Raw genomic sequence first — 22,830 nt, 5'->3', positions numbered from 1 at the left:
TGTAATCCCAGCACTTTGGGAGGCCGAGGCGGTGGATCACGAGGTCAAGAGATCCAGGCCATCCTGGTCAACATGATGAAACCCCATCTCTACTAAAAATACAAAAAATTAGTTGGGCATGGTGGCGCGTGCCTGTAATCCCAGCTACTCAGGAGGCTGAGGCAGGAGAATTGCCTCAACCCAGGAGGCGGAGGTTGGCGGTGAGTCGAGATCGCGCCATTGCACTCTAACCTGGGTAACAAGAGCGAAACTCTGTCTAAAAAATAAAAAAATTAAAAAAAATAAAAAAAACTTAAGTCCGGGCGCGGTGGCTCACGCCTGTAAGCCCAGCACTTTGGGAGGCCGAGGTGGGCGGATCACGAGGTACAAAGTTCAAGACCAGCCTGGCCAAAATGGTGAAATCCCCATCTCTACTTAGAGTACAAAAAGTAATCGGTCGCAGTGGCACGTGCCTGTAATACCAGCTACTTGGGAGGCTGAGGCAGAAAAATCGCTTGAACCCGGGAGGCGGGGGTTGCAGTGAGCCGAGATCGTGCCACTGCACTCCAGCCTGGGCGACGGAGCATGACTTTGTCTCGAAAAAATAAAATTTAAAAAGCTATCTAAGCAACAAATATTATTTCGACTGCACAAAGCATCTATTTTTGCAGAGATGCTGTGAGAATGTAGATGTAATGATTCGTCACCACTTCTTTATTGCTGGGCAGTTAGGGAAATTCATCTAAACCATGAGACAGCGTTGGGTTTGCAATTTCTACCGTGGATGCGGAATGCAGAATACAGTTGGAAGGGTGGGGCGACTGCATCCCAACCCTCGCCGCGCTTTCTCAGGCCCCGCCCCCAAGTCAGACCCGGACGATCCTCTGAGTCCTCCACCACAAAGTCGTCTGCCTAGAAGGGCCGGAAGTACGTCAGAGCGCTCCGCGGACCCACCCCTTCGCTTCCGGCATCGGTTGTTGGGAGTACCGGCAGCAGTCGACTGTGCCGGGTGGGTAGGATGGCGCCAGGCCGATGCTGTCATAGCACCGAAGGCAGACGGCCACCAAGCGCTCCCTCCTCCCCCAGAAGTTTCTCCCCAGCGGCCGGGGATGGGGGTAGGCGGTTCCTCTGTTCTCTCTGCTTTCGCCCTGGCCCCGCACCACAGAGACGTGGGCCTCCACCGTCCTAGCCCTCCCGCCCTGTTCTCGAATGCGGGCTAGAGCGTCTCCTCGCCGTTTCCTGTCGTCCTGGGGCCCCAGGGGGAAAAAGGGGGAGTAGCACGACAGCGGAGGAAAGTCGCGAACTTAGGTGGTGTGTCGACGCCGGAAGTGTTTGGAAGGAGGCCGGAAGCTAGGGGCGGGGCCAGGAAGTGAGGAGGGGCGGGGGTTTATGAGGAGTCCAAGGGAGCATTGGGACAGATTTGCACCCAGAGCCACCTGAGGGACTTGAAGGTGGCGCCCAGTTCGGTCCCCATCCCTCCCCTCCCCTCCCCTCGCTGAGACACGGTTGTCGTTCGGGAGTAGGGAACTCTGTGCGGCGGTGTGGGTTGTCTGGAGGACATCTCTCTGGCTGCTCTTGGAGCAAGGTGTGGAGGGGCAGGGCTGGGGGTGGGGCCGGGTCGCCCTGGCGTCGGTGGAGGAAGACCCCCGCCCCCTGCCCCCCACCGCACCTCTACACTGGCTGGCTGGACACTAAGATGGCTGCCGTTGCCATGACACCCAACCCTGTGCAGACCCTTCAGGAGGAGGCGGTGTGCGCCATCTGCCTCGATTACTTCACGGACCCCGTGTCCATCGGCTGCGGGCACAACTTCTGCCGAGTGTGTGTAACCCAGTTGTGGGGTGGGGAGGATGAGGAGGACAGGGATGAGTTAGATCGGGAGGAGGAGGAGGAAGACGGAGAGGAAGAGGAAGTGGAGGCTGTGGGGGCTGGTGCAGGGTGGGATACCCCCATGCGGGATGAAGACTACGAGGGTGACATGGAGGAGGAGGTCGAGGAGGAAGAAGAGGGTGTGTTTTGGACCAGTGGCATGGGCAGGTCCAGCTGGGACAATATGGACTACGTGTGGGAGGAGGAGGATGAGGAGGAAGACCTGGACTACTACTTGGGGGACATGGAGGAAGACCTGAGGGGGGAGGATGAGGAGGACGAGGAGGAAGTGCTGGAGGAGGATGAAGAAGAGGAGCTAGACCCCGTCACCCCACTACCCCCACCTCCCGCCCCTCGGAGGTGCTTCACATGCCCCCAATGCCGAAAGAGCTTTCCTCGGCGGAGCTTCCGCCCCAACCTGCAACTGGCCAATATGGTCCAGGTGATTCGGCAGATGCACCCAAACCCTGGTCGAGGGAGTCGTGTAACCGATCAAGGCATCTGTCCCAAACACCAAGAAGCTCTGAAGCTCTTCTGCGAGGTAGACGAAGAGGCCATCTGTGTGGTGTGCCGAGAATCCAGGAGCCACAAACAACACAGCGTGGTGCCATTGGAGGAGGTGGTGCAGGAGTATAAGGTGAGAGAAGTACAGAGAGAAGATGGGAGTTTAGTGGGGGGCGGAAAGGAAGTAAGGGGAGCTGGGAAAAGGAAAATCTCTTCATCCACCAAAGACCCTGATAGCACTGGTGAACTGTGTTTGCTTATCTAAGCACTTACTGCCACCGGGGTGGGTTAGAATGAGAAGGATCCTGTATACCGAGCAGATGCAGTGAAGACCACCAGGGAATGGTGGCTTTTTCAAATAGAGCAAAGCAGGTGATGCCAGATCAGGTCCCTAGGGCGTTATCAGCAGTCTCCTTTTCTTTCGGGTGAGTCTTAAGTCTATCCTTGACGGAAACACTTAGAGATGGAAAGAACTGGGGGCTTCAAAGAACAAGGAAAGGCTCAAAAGCAGAATACAGAGATGACTGCTAGTATTCAGCGTCAAACCCAAATGCCCTGTACTTAACTCCCAATGGTTTCCCCTCCCACCACAATATGGCTTGGTTCTGCCTTCAAGGACTTTGGTTGATTCTTCTGTGTCAGTCTTATGTACTGACTAGAAAAGAGGAGCTTTTCAGTCAGAAGACCTAGCTCTGCAAGTTGCACTGTCAAATCTTGGTTAAGTGTCTGATCTGAGTGTCTTTGAACTTTAATTTCTCCAGGATTGATAGTTACTTTTCACTGGACGTTTGTATGTATACCTGGCACTGTACTAGGCACTTGTCATGGACTGACTCATTAAAACCCAAACAACACTGTAAGTTTGATAGGTTTTCCATTCCCATTTTATAGATTGGGAAACAAAGTGAGAGGTTTTAAGTACTATACAGAAAGCCACAGAGCTTTAGTAATGATTGACTTGGTTATTTACCATCCCTTCTCCTGGTGTATATTAAAAATGCCACCACCATTTGGATGTCTGTTGTTTATCTTTTCTGATGTGGGACTTTCTTGGAGTTTGATTCTAGTTTGGCTAATATCTTGTCCCCTACTTCTCATTCTGACTCTTCTTTGGACATAGGTAAAGGAGATTTGTCTGCAAGGCAGCCAGCACAAGTAGCACTACTTAGTGAAGGCCTGGATGGGTTTGAATCAGTGGGACCAGGAGGAGGAGAGGGTAGCCTCTGTGTGGTGTGCACAGAGCTTTTTTGTTTTATGACTCACGTTTTTACACCTTCTCCTGATTCCTACTATAAGTTCATTTAGGTATTATTTTTGTTACCCCAAATTTAGAGTAATGTGTCTGGGGCTTCTCAGCTCTGAGTGGTACAATTAGACAAACCTACATCAACTCATCAAAAGTAATAATTCCTTCCACACAGTGATTGTTTTTAATTTTTCAAAACGAGTCTCTGTTGCCCAGGCTGAAGTGCAGTGGCATAATCTCGGCTCACTGCAACTTCCACCTCCTGAGTTTAATTGATTCTCCTGCCTCAGCCTCCTGAGTATCTGGGATTACAGGTGCCCGCCACTACACCTGGCTGATTTTTGTATTTTTCAGTAGAGATTAGGTTTCACCATGTTGGCCAGGCTGGTCTTGAACTCCTGACATCAGGTGATCTGCCCGCCTCAGCCTCCCAAAGTGCTGGGATTACAGGCATGAGCCACTGCTCCTGGCCACACAATGATCGTTGTTAAACCTGCCTGATGGTTGGAATTACTAGGGGAAGTTTTCAGAAATACAGTGGGTCCTACCACTAGAGTTTCTGAATCAGTGAGTAGGAGAATATCTTTAAAAAGCCCAGTCTAGCATGGGAATCACTGCATTGGTAACATCGCTTTCCTGTTAGGCCCTACAATTTTAGCAGATTGTGAGCTCCTTTTGTCCTCCTTTATATCTCCTCAGTTCCTAATTAACCATACCCACCATATCATGTGTGGTCATTGTGTGTACAGGAACCCCAGGCCAAACTATCCATGGGCATTCCACCCTTTCTCTTTCACCTCCCCCTATAGGACTCCTCCAAAGAGCTTCTGAAACTGGATTTTAATTTGTATTAGCCAAATCTGTTGAATGCCAGCTGCCTGAAAATCCCGTATTAGGTCCTGAAGTAGGTGAGGAATTGAAAAAGTCATAATCTCTTTTCTTGATCTGTTTACTGGGCTCTGCAATTTGGGAGGCCATATACACATATTTAATCTGACATTAAATGATGAGTACATGTAAATACATAGTTTTATTGTATAGAACTAATTTGAGTGATTCCCTTTCTGACTTAATAGGCTGTTTTACAAGTGACAAGGTCATTTATTTTCAGATATGTACATGCAGTAACCAACATTAATTTGGCACCGTGTTGTTTTGTAGAAATATTTTTTTTTTTAAATAGGTAATAATACACAAATAATATGTAAACATAATTCCTGAACAGTTACCTTTTTTTTTTTTTTTTGAGACGGGGTCTTGCTCTGTGGCCAGGCTGGAGTGCAGTGGCATGATCATAGCTCACTGCAGCCTTGACCTTCTGGGCTCAGGTGATCCTGATTAGTAGCGTAGTAGCTGGGACTGCAGGTATGTGCCATCATGCCCAGCTAATTTTTTTTATTTTTATTTTTGTAGAGACAGGGTCTGTCTGTGTTGCTCAGGCTGGTCTTGAACTATTGGCCTCAAGCAGTCTTCCCATTTTGGCCCCCCAAAGTGCTGGCATTACAGGTGTGTACCACTGTGTCTGGCTGACAGTTAAATGATTTTGAAAATTTGTCTCGAAACGCTGAGTCCGGTAGCTCACACCTGTAATCCCAGCACTTTGGGAGGCCAAGGCGGGAAGACAGACTGAGGTCAGGAGTTTGAGACCAGCCTGACCAATGTGGAAAAACCCCATCTCTACTAAAAATAAAAAATTAGCCAGGCATGGTGGTGCATGCCTGTAATCCCAGCTACTTGAGAGGCTGAGGCTGGAGAATTGCCTTAACCTGGGAGCCTGAGGTTGTGGTGAGCAGAGATCATGCCATTATACTCCAGCCTGGGCAAGAGTGAAACTTCATCTCAAAAGAAAAAGGAAAACATTTCTCTTAACCTCGCTGGGCACAGTGGCTCACACCTGTAATCCCAGCACTTTGGGATGTTGAAGAGGGTGGATAACGTGAAGTCAGGGGTTTGAGACCAGCGTGGCCAACATGGTGAAATCCTGTCTCTACTAAAAATACAAAATTAGCCAGACGTGGTGGTATGCCACTGTCATCCCAGCTGTTTGGGAGGCTGAGGCAAGAGAATCCCTTGAACCCGGGAGGCGGAGATTGCAGTAAGCCAGGAGCATGCCACTGTACTCCAGCCTGGGCAACACAGCAAGATTCTGTCTCAAAAAAAAAAAAAAAAAAAAAAACTATTTGAATTTGTGCTTATGAATTTTGGTTTTGGCAACAATTTAGGGGCCAGGCACGATGGTTCATGCCTGTTACCCGGTACTTTGGGAGACAGAGGTAGGCAGTTCAAGACCAGCCTGGCCAACATGGTGAAACCCCATCTCTACTAAAAATACAAAAATTAGCCGGATGTAGTTGCAGGCACCTTTAATCCAAGCTACTTGGGAGGCTGAGGCAGGAGAATCTCTTGAACCCAGTAGATGGAAGTCACAGTGCGTGGAGATGAAGTCACAGTGAGCCAAGATGGCACTGCTGCACTCCAGTCTTGGCGATAGAGCAAGACTCTGTCTCAAAATAAAGAAACACTAAGTGGTAAATTTAAGCATTATAAATTCTGAACGAATGGAGAAATTATTGACTACTGTAGAAAAGTAGGAAGTTAGAAGGCCAAATTTTGTATAGTTTATGCTGTTTTCATGTTATGAGTTGACTAATTCCATTATTGCTGTAATTTTGTCTCTAACCACTTATTCTGTGCAACAACTGCCGTTTGTCCTCTGGCTTGGTAACCTCTTTAGTTCAGGGGTCATTATCAGGATGTCACTGGCAGCTTAAGCTATAAGTAGCAAATATTAGATAGGTAACATTTACTGGTCTTTTGCTACATGCCAGGCACTGCACTAAGTGTACTATCCTTGAGGTATGTTCTCTTCTTATTTGAAGCTGAGGAAACTGAAAGTATGGCTTGCCTGAGGTCACTTCATTTCACTCTGGTCATGGGAGTGTAGGCTTGGACTCTCCTACCCTATATTATCTCTCAAAGAAAATGAGAGAGAAAGGCTAGTAGAAAACATAAAAAAGGAAAGAACAAATAGGTAGGGCTTATTCCACTCTTTCTGGGCTAACAGCTCTTTATTTTTATTAATTAATTTATTTTGTTTTAAAATTTTTTGAGATAGAGTCTTGCTCTGTCGCCTAGGCTGGAGTGCAATGGCGAGATCTCAGCTCACTGCAACCTCTGCCTCCCGGGTTCAAGGGATTTCTCCTGCCTCAGCCTCCTGAGTAGCTGGGACTACAGGCATAAGCCACCATGCCTGGCTAATTTTTTAAATATTTTTAGTAGAGATGGGGTTTCACTGTGTTGGCCAGGATGGTCCTGATCTCCTGACTTTGTGATCCACCTGCCTTAGCCTCCCAAAGTGCTGGGATTACAGGTGTGAGCCACCGCACCCAGCCCAGCTAAAAGCCCCTTAAAGAAAAAGATTTGACTACAAATTGTGGAAACACAGAGCTCATGTGCCAATTGGCTGTGACAGTTACAGCCTTTGGAAGAGGGGTTTTGTTTTTGTGTCCCATTTAGCAAGCAAGTAAGTGAGCAGGAGAGAAAACAGATGAGCAGAAGCACAGAAATTGAAATAAGTAAAGTGTGGGGAGGGACTCCATAGTGTCCTGGAGGAGGCACACCTGTCAATTATTGGTGCCCTGTGAAGTAATGTATTAGATGTTTCTTGGGATCACAGGGAAGTTGGGTATGGGGAGGATCAGGGCCATTTTCAGGGAGTTGTGTTTCAAAGGAAGAATACCTTGGGCCAAGTAGAGAAAGGCAGTCTCAGACAGAGGAAATAGCATGGAAAGATAATCAGGAAATGACAAGTAATTTTATATAGCCAAACCTCTTAAGAGTCTGTGTGGAAGGCGTTGAGTGTAGAGGTGAGGCTAGAAGTTTGGGATCGATGTTTTGGAAGTTGGTAGAGAACCGTGGAAGGGTTTTTAGCATAGGCAGAAAATCATTAGAAAAGTATTTAAGAGAAAAGGTCTGGGGAGGATTGCCTGTGAAGGGGGCAGGGACCAAAGGTAAGAGTACTCATGGAGAGACTGATGTAGGGCTCAAGCTACTTCCCCCTCAGCTGTGAGTCTGGGGGCTCTCTAGTTTTGAGGCTCCTAGCTTTAGAGAATACACAGGGCCTCTACAAACTTGCACAGAGGGGATTGGAGGCTTTTGTCACCTGAAAGAAGAAAGTGGAGGAAGGAATATGATACTTGACACCCATTGAGTGGGTAGGGATCAGGCTTTGGGGCCCAACTTGCTGTAGGGAGGATTGCAGAGGTCAGCTCTAAAGGGGCAGGTGCCTCTCCCAGCCCCCACTTTTCTATTTCCTCAGGCCAAACTGCAGGGGCACCTGGAACCACTGAGGAAGCACCTGGAGGCTGTGCAGAAGATGAAGGCCAGGGAGGAGAGGCGAGTGACAGAGCTGAAAGTGAGTGAATGCCCTTGACGGGCTGATGGGTACTGTCTGTGGTCAAGGCAAGGAAGGTGGTGCTGCCCATCTCACAAGTGGTGACTTGGTCCCCTGAGGAGGGGACAGCCAATGCCTGGGAGAGGGGTAGATTCTTTTCCTAGGTACTGAGGAGAGGTGGCTTAGAGAATCCGTAGGCATGTCCATTCTTGAGTTCCAAAATGGAGTGGAAACTGAGGCCTGGATTGAAGGGGCTGGGTCTCTGGCCTAAGGCTGCAGAACAGGCTTTCTACCCAGACACCAGAGCTTGAAGTGGGCAAAGCAAAACCCACACAGCAGCCAACAGAGAAGCTGCTGGCCCCAGGATCAATGCAGTCAGTGGGCAGAGAAGCCCTGAGATGAGCCTGACACGGTCTTGGGACACTTGCTGTGTCCCGGGAAGGGACCAGTGTGTTTAAGCTGGGGCAGGAATTAGTGTATGTTAGCATTGCAGAGACCGAATATTTCCTAGTCCAGTGTTTTCTCAGAACCCCCCCACCCTTTTTTTTTTTTTTTTAAAATTATTGCTCACCCTTCTCCAAGGAGTCTTAAGATATTTCTCCATTCCCCACCCCCGGCCTGTTTTCATAAACCCAGCGGGCCCTGCTGGAGTGGGCTGGAACTATGAGCTTCATAGACCAAGCCAAGACCTCCCCTTCTGTCCCTCTTCCTTTCCCTTCCCAGCCAGTGCCTGAGCCTTGCCACTGCCCGGGGCCCATGCTCACTGCCACCTAAACATTAGGGACTGCTGCTGGCAGCTGCTAGGCAGTGAATGTTAGAATCCGTCTGGGAGTAGGACATCATCTTGCTTCTGGCCAGCTGCCCAAGTTGATACTTTTGGGCTTTACTGGGTATAGAGGTAACAGGATTTGTGTGCCCCTGGGGTAGAGTGAAACTGACTGTGGCGGCTATTCCCCTCACGCATCTAGTCAGTTAGGACCCTACTCTGGCCTGTTACTCACAGTGTCTCCAGCTGATGGTAACTGGGTGAAAAGTATGTCCACCACCCAGGATGGCCCATTCTTGGCAAATGGGGTGGAACTGGGCAGGAGATTTTTCTTTTACAGGATATTAGGTATCTACATTATATCCTTGATTTTTGCCTCTTAGCCCACAAAGCATAAAAATATTTACTATCTGGACCTTTACAGAAAAAGTTTTTCAGAGTCCTGTCTAGGGCTTTTGGGTGACTTTCTTAAAGTCACTGTGTTTAATGGTAGAGTCAGGACCCTAACTTCATGTCTTGATTCCTGAATTCTTTTATTCATTTAAAAAAATTTTTACCAAGTGCCTACTCCGGTTGGTGCCATGTCAGGGTCTGAGGGCACTGTGGCAAACTAAAGACATTCTTAGTCCCTGCCAGTGAGAGCTTATGGTACAGTGGGGCAAAGGATGTTAAAGGATATGTCATTGTAAACACAATATTTGTGTGTGTGTGTTTGTGTGTGTGTGTGTGTGTGGTGTGGTGTGTGTGACAGTTTTGCTCTGTCGCCCAGGCTAGAGTGCAGTGGCAGCATGATCTCAGCTCACTGCAACCTCCTCCTCCCAAGCTCAAGCAACTCTCCTGCCTCGGCCTCCTGAGTAGCCAGCACTACAGGCGCATGCCACCATACCCAGCTAATTTTTTGTATTTTTGGTAGAGACAGGGTTTCCCTGTGTTAGCCAGGATGGTCTCAATCTCCTGACCTCATGATCTGCCCACCTTAGTCTTCCAGAGTGCTGGGATTACAGGCATGAGCCACTGCGCCTGGCCCAACGTTTCAATATTATGTGTGCCACAAAGAGAAAACAGTGATATTTGTGGGGATGGTCCTGATTTAGATCTAGAGAAGATATTTGTGGGGATGGTCCCGATTTAGATCTAGAGAAGAGGAAAGGCTTCTCTTGGAATATTTAAGGTTGGACCTGAAGGATGAGTCAAGTTAGACCATGTGGAGAGGAGTGTTCCAGGCAGAGGTTGGTGAGTTTGGGACCAGTGTGCTGGAAGCAAGGGGGTGGCATCTGGTAAGGCTGAGAAGTAAGTCTGGTAGGAAATAAACCTCTTTTTAGGACTTTCTTCGACCTGGGGAGTATAGGGCTCTTTGCCTTGCCTTGTGAAGTGGTAGTTGTAAAACTGGAGGTTATCTTCTTATGTGTTGAGGTGGCATCTACCATCCCCTTTGCACCATTCCAGAGCCAGATGAAGTCAGAGCTAGCAGCAGTGGCCTCAGAGTTTGGGCGGCTGACACGGTTTCTGGCTGAAGAGCAGGCAGGGCTGGAACGGCGTCTCCGAGAGATGCATGAAGCCCAGCTGGGACGTGCGGGAGCCGCAGCCAGTCGCCTTGCAGAGCAGGCCGCCCAGCTCAGCCGCCTGCTGGCCGAGGCCCAGGAGCGGAGCCAGCAGGGGGGTCTCCGGCTGCTCCAGGTAAGCACTGTCCACTCCTTGTTCCCCTAGCATTCTTTGTTGGCTGTCAGGCAGTGCTTACCAAACACCTGTCCAGAGCTGCTGCTTCTCACTGGGAGGAACCCACAATGATTTAACCTGAAGACCAAAAACATTTTTTAAAGCTCGAGATAGAGTTAATGTCGAATGTGGTATGTGTGATGATTATACCCAGTGAAAAACAGAAAGATTCGGTTGTAGGAGAGGTTTAAATGACAGTTGAGGAAAGGATTTTTGACAGTGACTTCCCAAAAAAGGAGAGCAAGTCATATTATGGAAAGGACAGTATTCCTGGGCTTACAGCAGGAAGAGACGAGTTAGGTATGGTGAGGCATGGGGTGGTTGAAATGATGTGTGTCTATTGAGGCCGTGAAGGTGCTGCTTCTCCCTTCCTGCTCAGGTTCAGTCTCTGGCTAGAGATTGGGGAAAGCTGTCCCTATGCAGCTGACACTCTCTTTCTTTCTCCCTCTCCCTCTTTTTGTTTCTCTTATTCCCAGGACATCAAGGAGACTTTCAATAGGTGTGTTCCCACTCTTTACCCTTTGTGACCCAGTGGAATCTGGTTCCCTGTCCCTGCCTCTCTTGGGTATCCCTTTCCTCTCCTTCCTTCCCTAGGACCTGAGTTTCTACCTCCTGGACCCTCCTCTCCTTCCCCTCAGCTTTTGTTCTTCCCTCTGGGAATATCATAGTCCCACCCCCTGCCCGGTCCCCTTCCTCCAGGTGTGAAGAGGTACAGCTGCAGCCCCCAGAGGTCTGGTCCCCTGACCCGTGCCAACCCCATAGCCATGACTTCTTGACAGACGCCATCGTGAGGAAAATGAGCCGGATGTTCTGTCAGGCTGCGAGAGGTAGGGAGGTCACCTCCACGACCTTCCTTTGCCTTTCCCTTCATAGACCCTAGATTGGGTCCTGAGGGAAGTTGAGCCCCAGGGAAATTGTGGGGGTTGAGACGGAGCAGGATATAACCTCAGAGGTTGAGGTTTCAAACCATGAGCAGGTAGTCCTAGTCCAGGCAGGCCTGGTGGGTGGGGGTGGGGTGGAGTGGCAAGAAGAGCTGGGGCTAGGGGAAGACCTGTAGGTATCCTGGGAAGAGGAGCAAGATGGAACCTGGTGGAATCTGAGGCTGGCCTCTAGGATGGTGTGGGGAGCTAGATTCAGGAAGGAGGCAGGAAAGGCCAAATCTGTGGAGTTGGCTGCTGAAAGGGGAACAGTTGTTCTAGCTCTGGCATATTTGTCCTCCCCCCCCCCCAAGTGGACCTGACGCTGGACCCTGACACGGCTCACCCGGCCCTGATGCTGTCCCCTGATCGCCGGGGGGTCCGCCTGGCAGAGCGGCGGCAGGAGGTTGCTGACCATCCCAAGCGCTTCTCGGCCGACTGCTGTGTACTAGGGGCTCAGGGTTTCCGCTCTGGCCGGCACTACTGGGAGGTAGAGGTGGGCGGGCGGCGGGGCTGGGCGGTGGGTGCTGCCCGTGAATCAACCCATCATAAGGAAAAGGTTGGCCCTGGGGGGTCCTCCATGGGCAGCGGGGATGCCAGTTCCTCGCGCCATCACCATCGCCGTCGCCGGCTCCACCTACCCCAGCAGCCCCTGCTCCAGCGGGAAGTGTGGTGTGTGGGCACCAATGGCAAACGCTACCAGGCCCAGAGCTCAACAGAACAGACACTGCTGAGCCCGAGTGAGAAACCACGGCGCTTTGGTGTGTACTTGGACTATGAAGCTGGGCGCCTGGGCTTCTACAACGCAGAGACTCTAGCCCACGTGCACACCTTTTCGGCTGCATTCCTGGGTGAGCGTGTCTTTCCTTTCTTCCGGGTGCTCTCCAAGGGCACCCGCATCAAGCTCTGCCCTTGATCATCCTGCCACCCGCAGGGGCCCCTCTGGTCAGCACTTGGGGGGCGGGTGGTGGAGGAGGGTGGCCCATAAGTTGGAGGGCTCAAAGGCTCTTCCCACTGTTTAGTGTTGCTTCCCACTCCCCCTTGACCCCAGGCCCCTGCTTCTACCTCTAGGAGCCTAAAGAACCCTCCTGGCCTCCAGCTAAGCCTTCTCTCACCTACTATGTCTGTCCACCAGGTCTGCATGGGTCCCTGGTAATGAGAACAGCTGCCTGGTCTTCTCTCCCTGTCTGCCTAGCCCAGCCCTGGGACCTGAATTTGAGTAGGGGTTGAGGGGAAATTGCAATTTCATTCCTTAACTTCCTTTTCCTCATCCATGCCCTTCAACCTTTACATCAGTTCTGAGGCTGGAGGATTTGGGTGAGACAGCGTCCCCATTCCAGTTCCATTTTCTGATGCAAATTTTAGCTGAGGGATTTGGAAGCCATTTGGGGAGGGAGGCAAACTTTCCTTCCGTCCTCAATTTCTACCTCCATAGACCAGCCAGAATTTAGCTTCACTTGAGAGATCTGGAATGGTCGCCATGATTCAAACACGTACCATTACATCGCCCAATAAATTATTTCTTCCCGTTTCCCTTCTCCAGCACTCAATTGAGAAACAAAGCTTATGCCACCTCACCCCCCATCCAGGTCTATTCAGTGCCAGGCTCCTTTCCCCTTTGTTCAACAGACCTGGCTTCCAATTCCTTTCCATATCTTTAATTCCCTCCATTTGGCAAGCCCTGAGGAGAAGCCTGAAGACAGGGGTCTGGGTCCCCAAGAGGAGAGTCTTGGGTATAATCTATTTTTCTAGTAACGCCTTGCCTTGTCACTTATCAGCTTTTGCCCTCTGCTTTGATGGCTGAGGTGAACTCATGTTCTTTGGGAAAAGGGAAGGGGTGCTATGGAAATAAAATATTTGCTTCTCTTGTGAGGTCCATTCCATTAGATAAGGATATGGCTAAGGGTTTTTTCCTTCCCTTCCCCTTCAACGAGAAGCCACAGAACTAAGGCATGTTTTGCATCTTTTACCACCTATCAACAGGGATATAGACCCTGCTCCCCATTTTAATATCCTACCTAATTTACTAACATTTAGAGATGTTTGCCACTTCCTTCCATTACTTTGAAGCTGTAGGAGTGAGGTTCTCAAGAATCTCTACACCCATAGTTAACAAGCCCAGGTCCTAGGAACAGTACACACATACATGCACACACATACATGAAAACTGAAGCCAGAAATGCCTCACCACCATTACAGATTGAGGGCAGTAGGGAGTGAAGGCTTAAGTGGGCCTTCAGTTGATTAGCCATCACACAACTGCAGAGAAACTTCAAGGACAGTGGGGTCTCAGCCATATTTTGAATGGTTCATCCCTAAGTTTTCTATCTGAAGCTAATTAATTGTAGTTTAACAGCTGACTTCTGGCCTTTCACAAGGCATCTATCCTCTTGAGTAACCTGAGTGGTTGAGGGCCAGGTTAGCAGCAGTGGAAATGTTTAGTAGGGCCAACTTTATGGTTATGTTTATGAATACTTTCTGACCACCCCAAAACTTTTAACCTGTAATTATGAGGAATAAATAAGTTGTAAACTCTAGTGAGAGTTGAATTAAAAACTCAGATGGGTCTGGTGGCTCACACCTATAATCCCAGCCCTTTGGGAGGCTGAGATGGCAAGATCTCTTGATGCTGGAAGTTCTGGCCCAGCCTGGCCAACATGGCAAAACCCCGTCTCTATTGAAAAATACAAAAGTTAGCTGGTGTGGTTACAGGAGGCTGTAATCCCAGCTACTCAGGAGGTTGTACTGAGCTGAGATCATGCCACTGCACTCCAGCCTGGGCAACAGAGCAAAACTCATCTCAAAAACACACACACACACACACAAAAAACAACAAAAAACCTCTTGATTTTCCTCAAAGACCCAAGTTGATAGAGACTGCCAGGCCAAGCTTAAAGAAGTCTTCTGAACTATATTCAAGTCTTAAGAGGAATGAGGATTCATCTTTGTTCCATTCTTATGTGTCAGGGGTTAGACGTGAGGAGTCTGCTTTTCCTGAAAATTGACTGCAACCACCTTGAAATAATCAGTCCTTTCCCTCAAGGTTCCCCAGGTGGAAGGTAGGTCCTGATGATCTGCACCTGATAGGTGGTACACTGATGGGGTTTAGGTTCAGGGAAAATGCTATGATTTCTCATTAACATCCCACTTTATGCTACCCCAATCCTGAGAACTTAACTCCCCTTCCCCGCTCAAAGCCTTGTTTACTTAGTACATACCTTATGTCCAACTTGCTAGTGCAAATTTCATGCATAAGCAATATAGATAGGGTAAACCCTTTTGCTTATCAGAAAAAAATAACACCTTCTAAAAGTCAAAAAACCCAGTTTTTTCCTTTAATTTGTAAAGCTGTGCCACAAACTTCTAGCGGGTGCCAATGGTCACCTGCCACACTCGCACCAGGTTGTCTGTGTAGCCAGCAAACAGAGTCTGCAGGGGAGAAATGACAATGACAGGTCAGGTTGGCATCATAAACTCTACAGTCTCACTACATTAAGCAAAAGTGGCTTTTTTGAGTCTTGCTCTGTTATCCAGGCTTCAGTGCAGTGGTGAAATCCTGGCTCATTGAAGCCTTGAGCCCCTGCAGTTCAAGTGATACTCCCACCCCAGCCTCGCATAGGCATGTGCCACCATGCTGGGGTGTCTGTAAGAAACCTCTCTCTTGGCCGGGCACAGTGGCTCATGCCTGTAATCTCAGCTCGTTGAGAGGCCAAGGTGGGCAGATCACAAGGTCAAGAGATGAAGACCATCCTGGCCAACATGGTGAAGCCCCACCTCTACTAAAAAATAAAAAAATCAGCTGGGCGTGGTGGTGCACGCCTGTAGTCCCAACTACTCAGGAAGCTGAGGCAGGAGAACCGCTTGAACCAGGGAGATGGAGGTTGCAATGTGCTGGGATCATGCTACTGCACTCCAGCTTGGCAAGATTAAGTGAGACTGTCTCAGCAAGAAAAATGAGACAAAACCCTCTCTCTTCAACAGTCACATTATGTAAGTGGTGGTTATGTATTCCTTGAGGAAGAAACCGCTGGTGATAAGGATCTAGACATTTGAAAACTGATCAGATTAATCAAGGTATTAACTGAAAGCTGATAGCCACTGCCCTCCAGATCAATCTCCCCTCTGATGCAGAAACGTACTCACTGGCATGGCAAATTAGGGCATTATGCTTATGCTGTCATTTCACTTAATGCCAAAGACGCTGCTCTTGTGTCTGACAGACTAGATACACTAACAGAATGAGGGAGAAAAGTCATTGGCCAAGTTACCTAAGAGGACAGACCCACTTACCTGGCCATCAGCAGACCAGGCCAGGGAGGTGCACTGGGGTGGTTCTGCCTTGCTGCTGGTGCTGATAACTTCCTGCTTCAGTTCGTCTACAATGATCTTCCCCTCTAAATCCTGGGGAGAGCAAAAGCACCCTTAAAATGTTTACCAATGACGGACTCCCCTATTAAAAGCCCCTTTATAACTCAAGATTTTCAAGTTACAAAGGGATGATTTTGTTATCAATGCCTAGATGCATTTTTAGTTGCCATAGTGGAAGGGTGGTTTGCTACTGGCATCTAGTAGATGCTGGAAATGCTGTTAAACATCCTAAAATGTACAAGACAGCACTCCACAACAAAGAGTTATCCAGATGTCAATTGTGGATATTGAGTAAGCTTAGCTGCCACATGGGAGTCAGATGGCATATATAGTAACCAAAACATTGTCAGGGCTTAGAGAGTGTAGCCAGGTACTCACTCAACTGTAATCCACACTCACCCAAATCTTGATGCTGGGGCCTGTAGCAGCACAGAGCCAATAGCGGTTAGGGCTGAAGCATAGGGCGTTGATGATGTCCCCACCATCTAGGGTGTAAAGGTGCTTGCCTTCGTTGAGATCCCATAACATGGCCTGGCCATCCTGGGCAAACAGGTAGGTTAATCAGGACACTATGACCTGTTCCAGATGTTAATCCTGCCCATCTCAAGATTCCATCAGAATCAGTTCTTACCTGTCTTCCATTACCCCAGGTTTCTTGAAAGCTAATGACTTGAGTACCAATTTATTTCTATAAGCCCTTCCTTTAACGCAAGACCTTACCAACATTATCAATAAAAATCCTCCCAATTTATATAAACACTGTTATCATTTCTGAAAACTAGGATCTCAATCTCATCAATTGCTTCAAGAAACCAACTTCATAGAAAATAATCTTTTTTCAGGGCACGGTGGCTCACGCCTGTAATCCCAGCACTTTGGGAGGCTGAGGCAGGAGAACTGCTTGAACCCAGGAGGTGGAGGTTGCGGTGAGCCAAGATCGCACCATTGCACTCTAGAATGGGCAAAAAGCAAAATTCCATCTCTAAAAAACAACCCAACTTTTTCTTCTAGACAGTATGCCTTAACTGTCATTTGCTGAATAGTAATCTTTGGAAACATATTCTCAGACTGTCATCTCATTATCCTAAAACCATCTTGGCTAATGTTTGTCATTTTATGGTAGAGATGCTGGTTAAGTGCTCCTTCCATGACACTGTCTTTCACTGAATAGGAAACTCCTAGCCCCCAAATACCTTGCCTCCAGAAGCACAGAGGGATCCATCTGGAGAGACAGTCACTGTGTTCAGATAGCCTGTGTGGCCAATGTGGTTGGTCTTCAGCTTGCAGTTAGCCAGGTTCCATACCTGCATAAATATGACATTGACAGGTGAACAACCTAGCTCTGATCAACTAGGGTCAGACCCAACAAAAAAGGGCTTGGCATTGCTGGATAAAATAGGCATTTATCATTCAGTAACACATCCTGGCCACTTAAAGTTACATTATGACACATACCCAGTGCTATGTCTGGACTTATAAGGGATATCAATTAGCTTCTTCAGATCATGTAACAAGAGAAAGAGTCAACTGAGGGAATCTGTAAAGCCTTACACGGGAGTTGGAGCCTATAACCACCTGGGAGCACAACCTGACTGGTAAAGCCCCTGCTTTGGCTCGAAGCTCACCTTGACCAGCTTGTCCCAGCCGCAGGAGACAATGATAGGGTTGCTGCTGTTGGGTGAGAAGCGGACACAAGACACCCACTCTGAGTGGCTCTCATCCTACAGTGGATGAAAAGGAAATAAGGGGAAACAGTCTGATCCTCTGAAATGCTAGTCCCTCCAGTAGGATGATGACTAACAGCACCTCTCAAAAACCCAGGAAAACCTTTAAGCTCAACAGAATCCCTTTAGATTCTAGACAAGACATTTTTTTTTTAAATTTAGAGATGGGGGCTGGGTGCAGTGGCTCAACGCCTGTAATCCCAGTACTTGGAGAAACTGAGGCGGGTGGATGACCTGAGGTCAGGAGTTCCAAACCCACCTGGCCAACATGGTGAAACCCTTTCTACCAAAAATACAAGAATTAGCTGGGTGTGGTGGCAGGCACCTATAATCCCGGCTACTTGGGAGGCTGAGGCAGGGGACTGTTTGAACCCAGGAGGTGGAGGCTGCAGCAAGCCAAGATTGCCACTGCGCCCCAGCCTGGGCAACAAGTGAAACTTCGCCTCAGAACAACAACAACAACAAAAAGTAGACACAAAATTCAGAGATGGGGGTCTCAGTATGTTGGCCAGGCTGCTCTCCTGTCCTCAAGCAAACCTCCCACCTTGGACTACCAAAGGGTCAGGATTACAAGCATGAGCCGAGCCCAGACAAGGGTGGGAGAGAACCGTAGACACATGCTCTGACCGTGCCCTCACTTTACCTGGACAGTGTATTTGCACACACCCAGGGTATTCCATAGCTTGATGGTTTTATCTCGAGATCCAGAGACAATCTGCCGGTTGTCAGAGGAGAACGCCACACTCAGCACATCCTTGGTATGGCCCACAAATCGCCTCGTGGTGGTGCCCCTGAGAAGGAGGGCTTTGTCATTCTCAGACTTAGCAAACATTCTCATTCAACAGTCAGACTTATTTCCTATACTAGGTCTTGTCTCTATCTCATTGCATCATTCACACAACCCTGGACATGGCTCTGATCACAGCAAGCCCTTGACTGAGTATATGACAGAGAATCCCGTCAGAATTGCAGGACATGTCCTCACTCCCCCATAGGGATTGGCTGACAATGTCGTCTGTCATCACCAGGACCCTCTAATTCCCTCTGCCAATTAGCTGAGCTTTCAAGGCAAAACATGTTCAAACTGTTGTCTACTCAAAACTGTTGCACCTGGCAAAAACGTTCAACCAAACTCCTCAGAATGCTGAGTACTGAGTGAGCGAGGCCACCAAACATCTTTTGTAGGTGTGCTCTGCTTTCCAGTTCCCAAATGGACTGTATCTCCCCTGGGAAACCAGACAATTGCATCCACCTCATTTCTGCCCAGATTTTTCCCAATGCCCCAGAGCTAAGTGAGCAGCTACTTGCGTTGTGAGATCCCAGAGGCGCAGGGTTCCATCCCAGGAGCCTGAGAGGGCAAACTGGCCATCTGAGGAGATAACCACATCACTAACAAAGTGGGAGTGACCTCGCAGAGCACGCTGTGGAATTCCATAGTTGGTCTCATCCCTGGTCAGTTTCCACATGATGATGGTCTTGTCTAAAGGAGGTAAAACAGAGAAATCAGTGAGGAACCCGCAGCCCGTTTCTTAACACACTGGATATTTCACTAAGTGTCAAGGTCATCAGTGGGTTAACAACTAAGGACACTTAAGGAGGGATGAGAACAGCAGGCTACAAGACCAGTTACTAGGCCAGGATTGAGTGGCTCTATTCCAGAATAAAAACGCAGGTAGAGCTAAACTGTACCCCGATAACGTTTTTTTTTGGATGAAGTTTCACTGTTGTTGCCCAGGCTGGAGTGCAATGGCATGATCTCAGGATCCCAGCTTACTGCAACCTCCACCTCCTGGGTTGAAGCAATTCTCCTGCCTCAGCTTCCCTAGTAGCTGGGATTACAGGCACCCACCACATCCCGCTAACTTTTTGTATTTTTAGTAGAGACAGGGTTTCACTACGTTGGCCAGGTTGGTCTCAAACTCCTGACCTCAGGCAATCCACTCACCTCAGCCTCCCAAAGTGCTGGGATTACAGGTGTGAGCCACCTCACCCGGCTTTTTTTTTTTTTTTTTCCTGTGCCCAGGTCGGAGTCCAGTGATCTCGGCTCACCACAACCTCCACCTCCTGGGTTCAAGCGATTCTCCTGCCTCAGCCTCCGTAGCTGGGATCACAGGTGCCCGCCAGCATGTCCCACTATTTTTTTTTTTATTTTTAAACTATAGACAAGGTTGGCCAGGCTGGTCTTGAACTCCTGACCTCAAGTGATCCACCCGCCTCAGCCTGTATCCTGAAAACTTAATCCAGGTGCCAGAAATTATAGACACCCCTTTCCTGAGACGGGTCTTCTCTGCAACCGAACGCACAGCAGTCTGTGGCTGCTGAGTAGCTGGGGGCCTCCTATGCCTACCTCTGAGGGCCGACAGAAACGTAGTAACGAATGCTGGAAAAGTCTCTTTAAGCACTACAGGATTGGATGCTTTTACTGAAACCGGTTCCACTCAACAAATTTTACTATTAACAGACAAGCATGATTCAAGAGTCAGACAATTCTTAATAGTGTAGGAGCGAACGGAATGCTTAAGAAGCATCTAAATGCAGTCAGGCACATAGGGATGGGGACGGGGAGAACCACGGGAAAAAGGGTAGGCCGAGACTTGAGCCACGAAGTCTTCTGGAGTCCACCCGTCTCTCCAAGAGCCTTGGGCCGGGCGGTAGCTCAGAAACAGCCTCTGGATTTCAGCACCGATACTCAGATGGCATGTTGGAATCATCACCGCCCCGTCCAGCCCGTAGGCCCCCTGGCCACATTAGGAAAGGGAAGGCAAAAAATATTTTAAAAGTTCCCAACTCTCCAGCCCTCCTAGCAGCTACGAGCTGATCTACCTCTAGGTCCTCATCTGCGAAGTGATTCGCCCGGGCTGAGGCCAAGGCTCGGGTCTGCAACCCCCAACTCACAGTGGGGTAGAAAAGTCTGCCAGTCCCCGCCAAGTCGCGCGGCACTGGGCTGTCACGCGACACGCCGAATCCCCTAGCCCTGCAAGCTACCTTACTCCGTACCTCGAGAGGCGGATAGGATCATGTCCGGGAACTGAGGAGTAGTAGCAATCTGTGTTACCCAGCCGTTGTGGCCCTTGAGGGTGCCACGAAGAGTCATCTGCTCAGTCATGGCGGCGGAGAGCGCGTGTACCACTGCACCGACGAGGATGGCACTGGATGGTTCAGAGAAAACAGCACCACAGCTTCTCCCGCCGCCGCCTTGCGTGGAAGAGAGCGAGCCGACCCCCCTCCGGAACCGGAAATACCCGCACGACCAAACAAAATGGCGAGCCCTTTCCTACGCCTCTGTTCAAGATGGCGGCGCCCTGTATTGCAAAAGGCGAAGGGAAATTGCACCGCATCACAGTCCCCTCTTCCGTACAACATAATCTGGAAGCGCTGTACAAATACATTCTGAAACAAGCACACTTAAGTGTTTAAATCGGCTTCTCAAGGGTGCTGTAGAAAGTGAAGGGAAAGAGGTTATATGTACGGCACATTCCCATGAGGACCGCCTAGCGGCTTCCCCGCCCCTGTGTGGCATGCCCGAGCTCCGCCTGTTCCACTTGGTGCGCGGAAGGGGCGAACTCACCACGGGTGAGCTTAATTTTGAGTTCACTCTCTTGGGTAGCGATAGGCAATTTTAAAAGTATAGTATTAAAGTTTTAAAAATTAACTAAATAAACTTTAAAACTGTGCTCCCGCAAGGGCTGTTCTCCCAAGAAGTTTTTGTTCTGATGCACAGTAAGTCCTAGTCCACGCTGGACTAAGGCAGGAGAGGATTACTCTGGATGAAGTAAAAATTGGTCTGTTTGGGGCAGGCATGGTGGCTCATGCCGGTAATCATAGCCACTTTGGGAGGACGAGGAGGGTGGATCACTTGAGGTCAGAAGTTCGAGACTAGCCTGCTAACATGATGCAACCTCTTTACCAAACAAATAAATAAATAAATTAGCCAGGCGGGGTGGCATGCGCCTGTAATCCCAGCTATTTGGGAGGCTGAGGCAGGAAAATCCCTTGAACCTGGGAGGCAGAGGTTACGATCAGCCGCGATCGTGCCACTGTACTCCAGCCTAGGCATTTCATCTCAAATAAATACATACATATTAAAACAATAAAGTAAAAGTTGGCCTGTGTGTTGCTAGAGTGCCAATCTGTTCCTGCCTAGGCCAAAACGCGGGAACCTCTCACAGAAATGGAAATGCCCAAAGGAGGACCTTAAATTTCTGACTTCTGGGGATGCCTAGTGGAAAGCTCTTTCTGAGCCCAGCCACCACACCCAAAAGCCCAGGGGTCTGGGGGTTCAGGTGAGCCCTGAAAGATGTGCTGCCCCAGACAGGGAAGTGGTGGGACATGGGTACCTAGCTGTTCTTCTGCTTTCCGCTCAACTGCAGGAATGTAAATAAGTAATACCTTCCATTCTCACACATCTCTGACTATAAGAGACAGTATTGGCAGCGTGTCTATTCAAGTAGTTTCAAACAGGGGCACCGATCGGGATGATAGCAGCCACCAACACCTATGCAAAATAAAGGGGGCATTATACGTAAGTATATACCTTTTGAAATATCTATCGACTTCCATTTATCTGTGAAATGAGATTGGAAATAATATTAGTATCTACATTACATGGTTGCGTGGAAAATAAAGAAGCAAATGTAAAATGCCCTGAACAACGTCTGGCAGAGTAAATCCTGTGAAACTGAATGAGCACCTCTTGGGTACCAGGCTTTGTTTTAGGTCTTGGGGACACAGCTGTGAACAAGACAGAGGAGGATCCCTGGTTTTGTTTGCAGTTTACTTCCTATGGTATGCGAAGAGATGACAACAGCAGACACGCGGGGACAGCCCTGTGGGTATATGGGAAAATAACGTTCCTGTGGGAGGAAAGTCATATGGGGCAAAAATGTTTCAATCAGAGGGAAGAGTTAGTGCCAACATACTGAGCTGCAATGTGGAGGAGCCAAGGACACAGCAGTGAAATGGAGGGCGCAGTTAATCTAGGGCCTTGAAGGCCTGGAGAAGAACCTTGGCAATGTCGGCTAACAAGCCTGCGGAAAGGCAGAAGACAAGGGAGGGACGGTGGCAGAGCCGATGTAGGCTATAGCCATCCAGGTGTGCAGAGAAGGCCAAGATCCCTCCCTGAAACAGCTTGCTCGCCTGGTCCCTGGCAGATTCCCCTGCCTTCTGCCCAGTCTTCCTTGGACTTCGCGGGAGGCTGTCCTGGCTGTGCTCCTCCGCATTCTGTGGACCACTCTAAGGGTTCCAGGTTTGTACACCACCTGCCTCCTTGGCACCCCCAGCTGACTGTTCTTTTGCTTTTCCAATACTGGGCTAACTCCCGACCTAGGTGTTTTGTTTCTGTGGTGGTC

The 22,830-nt window shown here is 49.1% G+C and overlaps 2 protein-coding genes and 2 non-coding genes across 7 annotated transcripts; 1 reads left to right on the top strand and 3 right to left on the bottom strand.

Moving 5' to 3' along the window:
- Positions 1-958: 958 nt before the first annotated feature.
- TRIM41 (tripartite motif containing 41) lies at positions 959-16,853 on the top strand. Of its 4 annotated transcripts, none has more exons than XM_008989721.5 (7): positions 959-2,485; positions 7,917-8,012; positions 10,204-10,434; positions 10,950-10,972; positions 11,173-11,300; positions 11,705-12,241; positions 16,601-16,853. In XM_008989721.5, exons 1-7 carry the CDS (start codon positions 1,676-1,678, stop codon positions 16,621-16,623), a joined length of 1,848 nt encoding a protein of 615 aa, XP_008987969.1. In that variant the 5' UTR covers positions 959-1,675; the 3' UTR covers positions 16,624-16,853. The 4 variants fall into 4 exon arrangements, 3 of the variants coding, with proteins under 3 accessions (XP_008987969.1, XP_008987977.1, XP_035146718.1); XM_008989729.5 differs by lacking the exon at positions 16,601-16,853 and adding an exon at positions 12,462-13,257; XR_013532070.1 differs by lacking the exons at positions 10,950-10,972; positions 16,601-16,853 and adding an exon at positions 12,462-12,920.
- Positions 14,698-20,691, bottom strand: RACK1 (receptor for activated C kinase 1). Its single transcript, XM_002806602.5, has 8 exons — positions 20,480-20,691; positions 18,791-18,962; positions 18,126-18,273; positions 17,384-17,479; positions 16,952-17,062; positions 16,158-16,298; positions 15,681-15,791; positions 14,698-14,819 (listed from the first exon to the last, which is right to left on the bottom strand). The coding sequence occupies exons 1-8, from the start codon at positions 20,586-20,588 to the stop codon at positions 14,754-14,756; spliced, it is 954 nt and encodes a 317-aa protein (XP_002806648.2). The 5' UTR covers positions 20,589-20,691; the 3' UTR covers positions 14,698-14,753.
- Positions 18,436-18,514, bottom strand: LOC118151909 (small nucleolar RNA SNORD96 family). The gene has a single exon (XR_004740302.1). It is a non-coding gene; the product is annotated as a small nucleolar RNA SNORD96 family (small nucleolar RNA).
- Positions 20,135-20,202, bottom strand: LOC118151932 (small nucleolar RNA SNORD95). Its single transcript, XR_004740324.1, has one exon. It is a non-coding gene; the product is annotated as a small nucleolar RNA SNORD95 (small nucleolar RNA).
- Positions 20,692-22,830: the final 2,139 nt, after the last annotated feature.

The sequence above is a fragment of the Callithrix jacchus genome, chromosome 2, assembly GCF_049354715.1.
Source record: "Callithrix jacchus isolate 240 chromosome 2, calJac240_pri, whole genome shotgun sequence".
In the NCBI taxonomy this organism is placed as follows: Eukaryota; Metazoa; Chordata; class Mammalia; order Primates; family Cebidae; genus Callithrix; species Callithrix jacchus.
Note: the sequence above shows the minus strand (reverse complement) of the source record. Positions and strands in the feature narration are given on the sequence as shown.